This window comes from Podarcis melisellensis (assembly GCF_964234715.1).
Source record: "Podarcis melisellensis genome assembly, chromosome: 5".
In the NCBI taxonomy this organism is placed as follows: domain Eukaryota; kingdom Metazoa; phylum Chordata; class Lepidosauria; order Squamata; family Lacertidae; genus Podarcis; species Podarcis melisellensis.
Genome location: NC_138537.1, coordinates 28871901 through 28883557, shown reverse-complemented (window position 1 = coordinate 28883557; position 11657 = coordinate 28871901). Strand labels below are relative to the sequence as shown.

The following is an 11657-nucleotide window of genomic DNA, read 5'->3' as shown; positions in this document are numbered from 1 at the left end:
TATACAAAATCAAATTGGTGTGTTACCAGCAGTGAGTAAGTATAGTGGATGAAGGTGTTTGCAGAGCAAATAGCTTGGCAAAGGAACCAAATAGTAGATTTTCTACATATGCTTATAGGTTCTAGTAATAGGCTTTCTTAAAGTTAAGAGTGAAGGGAAAGGTGGGAGTAAAATTTTGCAACTAAGTCATGTTGTTTCTTTGATCACCCTACCCCATTTTTCAAGTAGTGTGTGAAGTGAGATACCGCCCATAATGTGAACTTTCAGCTATTTCACCACTAGTGAGAGTTATGTATGGGAGAAGCAGAGAAAGAAGCACACATTATTTTTTGTTTCATTCTTTTTCATGGAAGCTAGACAAGACCTTACAACATTTCTCCAGTAATAACAGGACAGGAATTGCCTGACTCCATTCATAAGAGTTAAGTCCATTGCTACCTAGTGACTAAACTCAATAATGATACAGCTACTCTGTGGTGTGAAAGACAGATCAGTTAACATCTGCAGCCCTTGGCCTGGTTTGCATGTCATGCTTTATTCTTGGCTACAGATAATGGTTAGTGACGAAAGAGCTTAACAATCCTGGGCCTGAACAACACATTTGACTGAGCTCAGTGTGGGGTAGGAGGAAGAAAGATTGAGGAGGATAAATGCAGCTGCAAGCTCCTCTTCACAAGTCTACACATTCATGTCCCAGTAAGCCATAGTTTAGCTTACCATGTTGTTTGAACCAAGCCATTGCTTATGGCTGAAAGAAAAAGAGTTAATAAGCTGTGTTGTGGGAGCACTGTAGCAGAACTGTGCAATATTTGTAAATTACTTGCTTTGGCTGAGGAAAACTAAGACCATGACTATTTGTCCTGGCCAAATTGGATGCACATTTTACTCCCAAACGTAATGTATTTGGATCGAAACAAACTTTTTCATAAAGAACTCGGGAACTCTCAGAAGTTGCTGACTCATTTGTTAGAAGCCCTTATAAAGTAACTAAAGCACGAGTTTGGGGATTAAAACAAAGCACCTTTTAAGATAGGCCTTTGCCTAGAATCTCAGGCAGTTAATAATGATGTAGGCAATAGAATCTCAAGGTAATAGTGATGAGAAGGCCAGAAGAGTTGATTAAAACTTATGTTGGAGAGCAATAGCACCCAGACACCGATCCAGGGCCTACACAGCCATTCCCAATTCAGATGTTAACAAAGAAATAGTTGAGATATCATCAATGTACACTGTGCTCCAGATCTAATCACTTCATACAGATGTTAAATAGCATTACAGACAAGATATGCAATGCTATCCTCTGGAACGGTTCTTGAAGATAAGACCTCATCTGAAGATCACAGCGTGGTTCACAACCTAAATACACAAAATGAGAACATAAAATACATAATAAAACAAACAAAAGCAAACCAATAACCACACTCCCAAAAACTATTCAAAACTTTTCCACTTCCTTCTATATCAAACAATTTTACTTAAAACAACTCAGAAAGGCTTACATTCATCACCTGGTGTTTTTTGTCATTCTTCACTGCAGCCCAGTGAGGTAGGCGGGGCTGACAGATAAGGACAGTCTGAAGACCACCCAATAAATTTATGGCTGAGAAGGATTATAAATCTGGAACTGCCCAGTTTAAGCCCAGATTTCTGGCCTCTTTCTCTGTATTGTCCTTCATCTGAAGATCACATGGCAATTCACAGCATAAGAACAAAAAATACATAGTGGAACAAAAACAAATCGATAAGACACAAACACGTTTAAAAGGCCATAGAACGTTTATCAACCTCCGGACCTCTTGAGGAGGCACACGAAGAAGCGCCTCAGAAGATGATCTTAGGATCCAGGTGGGTTATGGAGAGAGACAGGCAATCCTTGTAATATTGTAGCCCTGAGCCGTATAAGGTTTTATCGGTAAAAACCAGTACTTTGAATTGGGCCCGGGAACTAACAGCCAGAGCTGTCAAGCCAGGATCGGTGAAATATGCTCAAACCATCCTGCCCCACTGAGCAACTTGGCCGTTTGAATTCTGCACCAGCTGAAGTTTCCAAACCACCTTCAGTGATCCAACCAGTCAGTGCCAGTGCCAAGGACAGCTGGGCATATAATAGACCCCATTACCTTCAGTAGCTTAGAGCCTCATCAAACCTAAATCCGGCCCTGGATGCAACCTAGAGGTTACCAGAACATCGGGAACACTGGCTAAACTGTCCAGATGAGGACCACCGTGGCCACACGTCATTTACACGTCATTCGCCTTCACCTGATCGTAGGGGCAAACCTGCCCTACACTTTTCTCATTCACCTTTCTACAGCTAGGGGGGGGGAAACCCAGTCCCGAACTTGGCCGGAACAGAAAACGAAGCAGCGCTTGTTTCCGTACGGCGGGGCGGCCGGTGCGCCTGGTCCCCCGCTCCTTTCCCTCCCTGCCTTCCTCCCTTCGATGGAAAATGGCGTCCGCGCTGCTTCGGCCTCTGTTCCTTGAGGGCTCCCACCGCTTACTCTCTGCCGTGCCGGGACGCGTCGCGCTCCGCCCTCAGCCGCGCCGAGATAAGCAGCGTTGGGTCCGCGCGTATGTGGAGCAGCAGCGGCTGCTCGAGACCCCGAGGCCCCGGTGAGAGAAGAGGGGGGAAGGAGGATGCTTGCTTGCCTGCCTGCTGGGAGGACGGAGGCTTAGAAAGAGCGGGGACAAGGGCTGCTCGCCTTTCCCGCACGTCTCCTTCCCTAAGGCAGAGCTTTGACCGTCGGCTAACGAGCGTCCCTCGCCGAGTAGGGCTGCTGCCTTCGCTTGCTTCTGGGGTTCAGGAGAAATCAGGAGCCGAAAGGGTTTCTTTGGCGGGATGCGTGTCAGAAACTCGGGAAAGGAAGAAAGGAACGTGGGAATGGCAGGGTTTTTGGCCCCTGCCCCCAAAGCAGGCTGTTTCAAACAGCCCCGTCTTATCTCTTTGCCGGGCTTGCAAAGTGACTTCTTTTGAGGAGGTGGGCTGGCGAGCGAGACGGGTTGCCGCGGCCAGTTGTGGAGTGTTTATTTTTAGTTATTTTAATTAATTAATTTCATTTTTAAAAAAAAACAATTTACCGCTTGATTGTAGGGGGGAGAGAGAGAGAGAGAGAAGCCTCAAGGCTGCTTACGAAAAAATAATGTATCTCTAAAACCTCCACAGCCGTAATTTGAAACATGCAGGAAGTTAAAAAGCATGATAACGTAAATTAATACTCATACAATTTTTTTTCCAAACTCGCGGATAGGCTTGCCTAAATAAGAATGTCTTCAGCAGGCACCAGGGCAAGTGCCAGCCTGATACTGGTTGGTTAAAAAATGGTAGGGAAGGAGGGCTGTCATAGTGTCTGAAATGAGAGGCTCCCCATACCTATAAGAGTGCATGGGTGTAACTGGGATTTATTTTAGGGGGGTGGCTTTGTGGGGGGGGGGGCAAAACTGAGTTATCTGCAACACAATTGGTCAGTTGTCTATTTATTTATTTATTTAGTTAGTTGAAGGGGGTGCAGTCAATCAAAACCATAGCTCATCACAACATAGAATAAAAAAAGCCACAAATCATCACAGTACAAATGCTATAATGAGGGGATAGGTAAAACTGGAATTGAGTATAATCTATAAAAACTGACTTAGTTAAAAAATTGTAGTCAGCCCTTCAAATGGCATACCAACTGGCAAAGCTGGACTTATTTGCCACACGTGTTCCAAATTTTAGTTTGAAAGTAACTATTGACCATAGTGAAAAATACATGGATTTCTCGCATTGTGGAGTAAAAGTAAAAAATTATTTCTGATAAAGCAATTCATCATTCACTTACATTTTAGCTAGTAGTTAAATACCTGCTGAGGACTCATGTTGAGGATTCAAAGTAAGGATGCAAAGTAGAGCAGAGTGATAGAAGGAAAAGGTTAAGAAACACTATATTGCTTGACTTTGAGAGGGTTTTTTTATTCTTGATCTGTGGGAAGAGGCATGGTGTCACAGTGAGGCAACTCCAGCAGTATGACACTGCAAAGGCTTTCAGAATGTCTGACAGGGAGTGCAAAGTAGGCAGGAGTTAAACAAGCCAACCGCATGAAACAAGCCAAGATCTGTTTGATTGTATGTGGGGTGACTTGTCCTTGTTTAATAAACAATGGCTTGATTAACAATAGTTTCACTTTGGCTTAGCAGGATGTGCAAACCAGACCGAAGCATTTGATTTCTACATGAATTTTATGCCTGCCTTTTCGCCACTTTGTTCAACATTAGATAGTTTACCCTTGCATAAATTAATGTACAGTAAATTAAAGCTTACATAATTAAAGATAGTGGGTGATATTCAACTAAGTCATAATAAGAGTAGAGCCATTGAAATTAAGGGACTATGGGTAATACCATTCAAAGTTCATCAGATTCTCTCTTCCCAAAATGTTTAAGCTAACAGCAAATAACTTGTCTTATTGGGCATAATGCCTTATTAAGCTTTGCATTCTTGCACTCAAGGTTTTCCTGAACTGTCAGAAACAAAAGATGGAACAATTGGGAATGTAATATTTGTTTTGTAAAATCTAGTTCAGAATGATCAGCTAGAGTTGGGGTGGACAATCTGTGGTTGGACTCCATCAGTCCCAGCTGGCATGGCCAATAGTCATGGATAATGAGGGTTGTAATCCGACAACATAGCAGGGCCACAGGTTCTCCATCCCATTCAAATGCCTATCATTATTGTTTTCTTGCTTTTTGTCATTATTTAGCTCTGAGAAACCTAACTGGGATTACCATGCAGAAATACAGGCTTTTAGCCACCGGTTACATGAGAAGTTTTCATTGGAATTCCTCAAAACTGCATTTGTTAACCGTTGTTATATTAAACAAGAAGAGTCGAGACGCCAAGAACTGGGACTAGACAAAGAAGCAATTGCCCTTAATCTCAAGGATAATAATGAACTTTCTCTGAAGGGTATCTCTTTTTCACGATCTTACCTCACGCGATGCTTGGAAGAAGCCTATCCAAAAATCCCACAAGCTGGCATTGAGGCACTTGTTAACTTTCTTACCAGTGAGGAATTAGTGTCTTATTTGGCCAGAAACCTGTCTCTACAAGACTTCACACTTTGCGCAGAATTTCCTGTGCCACCTAATGTGCTTCAGAAGACTTTCTTTGCTGTAATAGGAGCATTGCTTCAAAGTAGTGGCTCTCAGAGAACAGAGATCTTTGTGAGGGTAAGTTATTCTGCAATATAACATTGTTATGTATAGCGTAATTAATAGTTCTTTGGCACCCATCCAGGACTACAGTGCTCTCTGTCATAACACTTAAAGGAATGATAAATTGCATTCTGCTGCCCAAGCATATAGTGTGTAATCTCCTACAACCATGCTCTTAGCTTTAACTCCATGTGTGTGATTGAAGTAGAAACAATGCTGCAAGCAGCTTATGGCAGGAGTGTTTGTAAATTGTGCCCAAGAAAACCAATGTTGCACCTAGAAAACAGAACCTATATTACATTATATATTACTGTATTACCCAAGTTGTAGTTGGGAACTGCCCTGAGATCTATGGATATACAAATATTAATAATAATTCAGGTACAGTGTTTTGACCTCTATGACCCAGTCGTCTTTTGGCGTGGTGCTTTCATGCATTGATATCACTCCAACTTACTTTTGAGAATTGGATTACGTATACAAAATACTAACAGGGATTTTAAAATGTATTATTTTTAAAATGTTAAATGAAGCATTAAGGTTTGGAAGAGACAAAGGCCTGCATATGTACATTTAATACACACATCTGAAAACTGGAGAGCTCCCACTGCTAATTACAAAGCATGCATATCCAGCTATATTAGTAGAACTTGAATAGTGTTATGGCATTGTTTATTAGTCTGCTTACAGCATGCACATGTTTGACTACTGCAATAAATAGGGCTCTGGCCTGAGTTTGGGGCAAGGCACTTCACAAATATGTGGTTGGGTCTTTGTACTGCCTTCAGGGGTCAGAAGGACCACTAGCTTAACTACCTCTGTCCTTTTAGTGGGTGATTTCTGAGAACATGTGATGTAACTAGCAGGCTGTCTTGTATGCTTGATGTCTTTATCTGCATGCAGGCCAGTTGGTGGGAACAGGCACCAAATCGTAATGACTAGCTTTCTCTGTCCCCCAAAGAGGGATGCAACATGTTCATCTCAGCTGCATTAATCTACAAGAAACTTTTTCCTATTACTGTAATATGTAAATAAAAAAATGTCCTTGATTGTGAAGTGTCTTGAGAGAGGCGTACTTAGTTCATCATAAACAGAATGATGTATCAGCAGTTAGCCTTTGCAAGAAATACAGAGATGTATCCAGCAAGGTTCTACTCACTGCAGGCTAGTCATGCATTCATTATTTTTAGTGGATCTACTCAGAATATGACCAACATTGGATACAACCCATGGTCATGTAATCCTTAACAGTTCTGTTTGACTTTAAAGGATTGTATGTTTTTATTTCTTAATATTTATTTTAAAATATTAATCTGTGCTCTGTATTACTCCCAGCCTGTTGGCTATCAAGTTTTTCTGTCTTTGAACAATTAGAATTAACAAGATACATTTATAACCATGGCTCTTTGTAACAATCATCATCAATTAAAAATACATACCAGGAATCAAAGTGAATTGACATCTGAAATTTCTTCCATTTTTATATTTAGGACTTCTTTATTCCTCAAATGATAGGAAAAGATCTGTTTGAGATGTGGAATGTTATGAACCCAATGGGCTTGCTGCTGGAGGAATTGGCCAAGAGGAATGTGTCTGCTCCAGAACCAAGACTAACTCGACAGTCAGGAGCTAGCACTGTACTGCCCTTGTACTTCGTTGGATTGTATTGGTTAGTAAGACCTGAGATTGGTTTGAATGACCTTACTGGCTGTGTATTGTGAGATCATACCAGTCCTGCTTCTAGGCCCACAGGTTGTATGTGTGGATGTTGCATTTGAATCAGTGCATGAAATATATCACAGCCTAAGCCCTGACCATGCAATCAATGTAATCTGGGAATCAACCATGGCATATTGGTGAGTCAAATGTGATGCCCTCACAAGTAGATCTGCTAGGGCCTGTGATGTGGCATTGGCACTCCTAGCGGGCACTTCTACCCCACTTAGTTGGTAAGATAATCAGAACTGGCTTTTTATCTAGTCACATTTTTTGCTAAGGTGTGAGATGCATCTTATAAAGAAGCTACATGCTTCTGTTAGTTTCCACTCTCCAAAAATGTTAGGTATCAGTGTACCAATAAATCTTTCAGTTTGGCAGTTGTACAAGAAATGTGTGTCAGACTGTTCTGACAGGAGGAGACTTGTCTGGCATTCTTTAGCCTGATTCACTGTTCACTTCCTTGAAATGTCAGTACAGAAAGTGTAATGTCAAAATGTTAGGTTGCTGTGAATGCCTCAGATTTAGTCTGATGTATTTTTAATCTTTAAAAGGGAGGAGGAGAGAATTTAATTACATAACCAAGCTTTTGTCTTAGTCCTACTATCGGCTTTGTTATCACTACTGTTTTATAGTTCATTCCTATCTCCTTGTCTTCTCTGAATGCTTGGAGTAATCTTACAAATTCAATTCTTGGTTGTATAAACATGACTGTTGTTTATTTCCTGCCAAGTACTTAACTGGACTTCATTCTGAATTTGTTAGATCTTGTTACACAGCATGTAAGTTGAGGCTCAGTGAATTAGAATTGCCTGTGAATATTTATCACATGGCCCATAGGGACTTGGACATACAACTTAGGAAAAATGAAGGTAGTATTGTTGATTCCTTCTATATTATCATATATACCGTATTTTTCGCTCTATAGGACACACTTTTTCCCCTTCAAAAATGAAGGGGAAATGTGTGTGCGTCCTATGGAGCGAAGACGCCATAGCCCCGCGACCCTCTCCCGGCTAGAGAGGTGACGCGCGGCTATGGCAGGAGCCTCTATAGCCACGCGTCACCTCTCCAGCCGGGATAGTGCGTGCGGGGCTAAAGAAGCACCCCGCAACCCTCTCCCGGCTGGAGAGGTGACACTTGGCTATGGCAGGAACCTCTATAGCCGCGCATCACCTCTCCAGCCGGGAGAGCGCGCGCGGGGCTAAAGAAGCCATAGCCCTGTGACCCTCTCCCAGCTAGAGAAGTGACGCGCGACTATGGCAGCAGCCTCTCCGCTGCGCCTTTCCACTGCTCCCCACCTGCTCTTTGGGCTGGTGGTGGGCTTTCCCCCACCAGCCCCAAAGAGCAGGTCAAAAGGAACCTGAAGCCTGGAGAGCGAAAGGGGTCGGTGCGCACTGACCCCTCTCGCTCTCTAGGCTTCCAAGGTAGCCGCCTGAACACACCTTCACTGAAGGGGCGCTGCCCAGAGAGGGGGAGAATTTTTTTTCTTGTTCTCCCCCCTCTAAAACAAGGTGCGTCCTATTGTCCGGTGCGTCCTATGGTGCGAAAAATACGGTACATAGTAAATGTTGTTTCTGTGTACTCTGGCTTCCATCATGGTGTTCTGTTGCACCAGAAGCGGTTTAGTCATGCTGGCCACATGACCCAGAAAGCTGCCTGTGGACAAACGCCATCTCCCTTGGCCTGAAAGTGAGATGAGTGCTGCAACCCCATAGTCGCCTTTGACTGGACTTAACCACCCAGGGGTCATTTACCTTATTTACCTTTATCTGTATGCACAGTATTAATTCATTAAGACTTCTCATAAAAGTATTTCCTCTTTTTCAGTGATAAGAAGCTTCTGGCAGAAGGTACTGCTGAAACAATATTAGCAGCTGAAGAAGAGGCTGCACGTGTAGCCCTGCGGAAACTTTATGGGTTTACTGAGAACAGAAAGCCATGGGATTATTCTTCTCCAAAATGGGAGCAGAAAGCAGAAAATGCTATTAGCAGCAATTAGGCAGAAAAGGTCACTTCTTATGTGTGCAAGAATGCTACCTTTTAGAAGAACAAGATTTAATGAGTGAACTATTAAGAAACTAAGATTTTGAAAATACCAGTTTCCCTTACTGCTAATAAACATGTTTGTGGTACATATTTTTTTCTACTAGTTCATGCATTATGGTGTGCTGACAGCTCTGTTAGACCTTGTGTTGCATAGGTTCAGAGCAAGTGTGGAGTACTGAGGGAACTCTACAATACAAAATGCTAGTATAATTTAGGCCAACACTGCATTTCAGATTCCCCTATAGCATAAAATTAACTCATAAATAGGAGTTATATAACAGCTAGTACTGACTCTGTCTTCTGAACATCTACGTGTCACAACAACTTTCAAAAGTTACCCAGCTGTATATATTTTCTCATATTACAAGGAACAAAAAAGGAAGAAAATCTGCTTTTAATTTATTCATGTATCCCAAAGAATCAATATAGTCCATTATCCCAATCTCTAGAGTCATCTATTTCCATTACTTCCAAAATCCATTATTAAAAATATCTGCTAATTTCATCAGGCATGCTTAGCATTAATGGAACTGAGTAAAAAGCTACAACAAACATGTTAACCTTTGCATCCCATTTTTCTTCCCCTTCTACTTAAAATTCCTCTTGGTTGATTAAATCTGTTTGAAAAAAAGATTAATCAATATGTAGCAATGATTCACATGAGCTACTGTCTTCAGCTTTCCTTTCATTGTGGAGAGAGGCCAGTTCTTCATCCTTTGTACTCTGTTTATTTGAATTCCCATACTTGGAAGAGAAGATAATGTATCTCCCTTGAAGGGGAAGTAAAACTGAGATTGTGTCATCTTCCTTGATTACTCAGTGAATTCATGACTGTGTATAGTTTTATGACCATGTCCAAGTTCTGCATTCCAGTGGGCAATGTTGGTTTGCAACACATTCTTAAAAAGGCTTCACTCAGTTTCAAACAACGTTCCCCTTTGCTACTTGCCTGTTTTGTGCTTCTGCAAATTTCTACTGGAATATTACTGTGTATGCATCTCTCACTGGAATGAACAAGAATTGTGCAAGACCAAGCATTCCAATGGAGCATGCAAAAATATATTTGCCACTGTGCTATGCACATAGGGATTTAGAAATGAAAATGACAGCTGATCATAGCTTTCAAAAAACATTAACCCATGCCCAAGCATGCTTTTATTCTGAAAATGGAATGCATTTGTGGCATTAAAACCTTGAATTAGCTTCTTAAAGTGAAAGTAAATGTTAATTCTAAAAGCTGCTATTAGCTATGGAGAGCTTTTAGAGAGCAATTCTACACACCAGTTATGCGCTGGTGTGTGTGTGGCGGGGTGGCGGGTAGATATGCTGCTGAATGATATGTACGTAGCCCAAGGAGATCAGAAAATGCAGAAACTAAAAATGGAATACACCCACCCCCAATCTTCTTGAAAATGCTGCCAAAGCCACCACCTGGACTGCTCCACTAGAACTCCAGCGATCCAATTGAACTCATGGCCATAGGGGTGGAATCCCTGCACCACACACCCCTGCACCACCTCATTCTGCCAACCCCTTCAGGAAGGGGTTCAAATGCCCTCATCTGTTCACAGCCACAGTTCTGTAACACAGCATTCTTAAGGGAGGGAGGCAACTTATCTGAGCAGAATGCCTGCAAAATCCATAAGCAGCCCTCCTGGATGAGGGTTCAAGACACACCCAGGAGGGGTCAGTAGTAAAAAGGAAGGGGCCAGATGAAGGAAGCCACAGAGCCTAGCAAAAACAGTGAATGAATGGGACAGAAGAGCTTGTGGGGCTTGCGGGGCTTGCACAGGTCAATGAGCTCTTTCTGCCCCCAGCTCCCACCTCTGGGAACCAATGAGACCAATCCTTTCCTTTCTGTTGCCTGAAAAGCAGGGGCATACCCAGGGGTTGGCACCAGTAAATGGTGTGGACCCACAGGAGCACAAAAATTGCACCTCTCTATTCTGGCTCGGCTCCTCTGGCAAGGATGCAAGAGACCGAGATATCTCCTTGCCAAGGGCACAAGGGAGCCTTGGTATGCCTCTGCTGATAAGCGGAGCTCGCTGTGCTTCCTGTCAGTCGAAGTAAACAATGCCCTGATGGACCAGTGCTCTTACTTGGAGAAGCACTCAGGCCACCGTCCAACAACAGTGAACGTGGATAGCACTGCTTAGGGCACTGCTTTGATCCGCATACTGATTAACTCTGTTGGATCGGGGCCAGTGGATTTAAAGAGCTGCCTAGTAGTGGTTTGCTCGCAGAACACATCCTCGCTGTGCGTGGGTGCGACACACACAAACACCCTTTTCTCTCTCACACTTTACCTTACCAACGAAATAGCGGAGTGGCTATATATTGCCTCCATCTTCGGATCCTGCCTGCTTCTGAATACAAGCAGCTGGGAAACAGCCGCGGAGAGGGCTATGGAGCTACCGTGTCGTGCCTGCTGGGGGCCTTTTTGGCAGGCCACAGCTAGGAACTATGGACTAGACATGCCATGGGTCAAATATTTCATTAAAATCGGGCAAAATTGCGGGGGCAAAATCTCGGGGGGGGGGGAATCCTTTGCTGCTTATTGGCCGCCAGTTGTCCCATCTGTCTCCATCCCTTCCCTAACTGACATTTCTCTCTTTGACCTCTTCTCGCCACCTCCCCCTGCAACCGGGCCAGGTTGTTGTTGTTTTCGCCCCCTCTCTTCCTTCTCCTTTCTTATTTACTT

General features: G+C 43.0%; 1 protein-coding gene and 1 long non-coding RNA gene across 2 annotated transcripts; one reads left to right on the top strand and one right to left on the bottom strand.

The window, feature by feature from the left end:
• Positions 1 to 1114: 1114 nt before the first annotated feature.
• On the bottom strand, positions 1115 to 2301 carry LOC309369648. The gene is made up of 2 exons (XR_014168221.1): positions 2121 to 2301; positions 1115 to 1356 (listed from the first exon to the last, which is right to left on the bottom strand). It is a non-coding gene; the product is annotated as an uncharacterized lncRNA (long non-coding RNA).
• A 113-nt stretch (positions 2302 to 2414) lies between these two features.
• MRPL44 (mitochondrial ribosomal protein L44) lies at positions 2415 to 9046 on the top strand. The gene is made up of 4 exons (XM_081910550.1): positions 2415 to 2613; positions 4738 to 5206; positions 6682 to 6860; positions 8738 to 9046. Exons 1-4 carry the CDS (start codon positions 2450 to 2452, stop codon positions 8907 to 8909), a joined length of 984 nt encoding a protein of 327 aa, XP_081766676.1. The 5' UTR covers positions 2415 to 2449; the 3' UTR covers positions 8910 to 9046.
• Positions 9047 to 11657: the final 2611 nt, after the last annotated feature.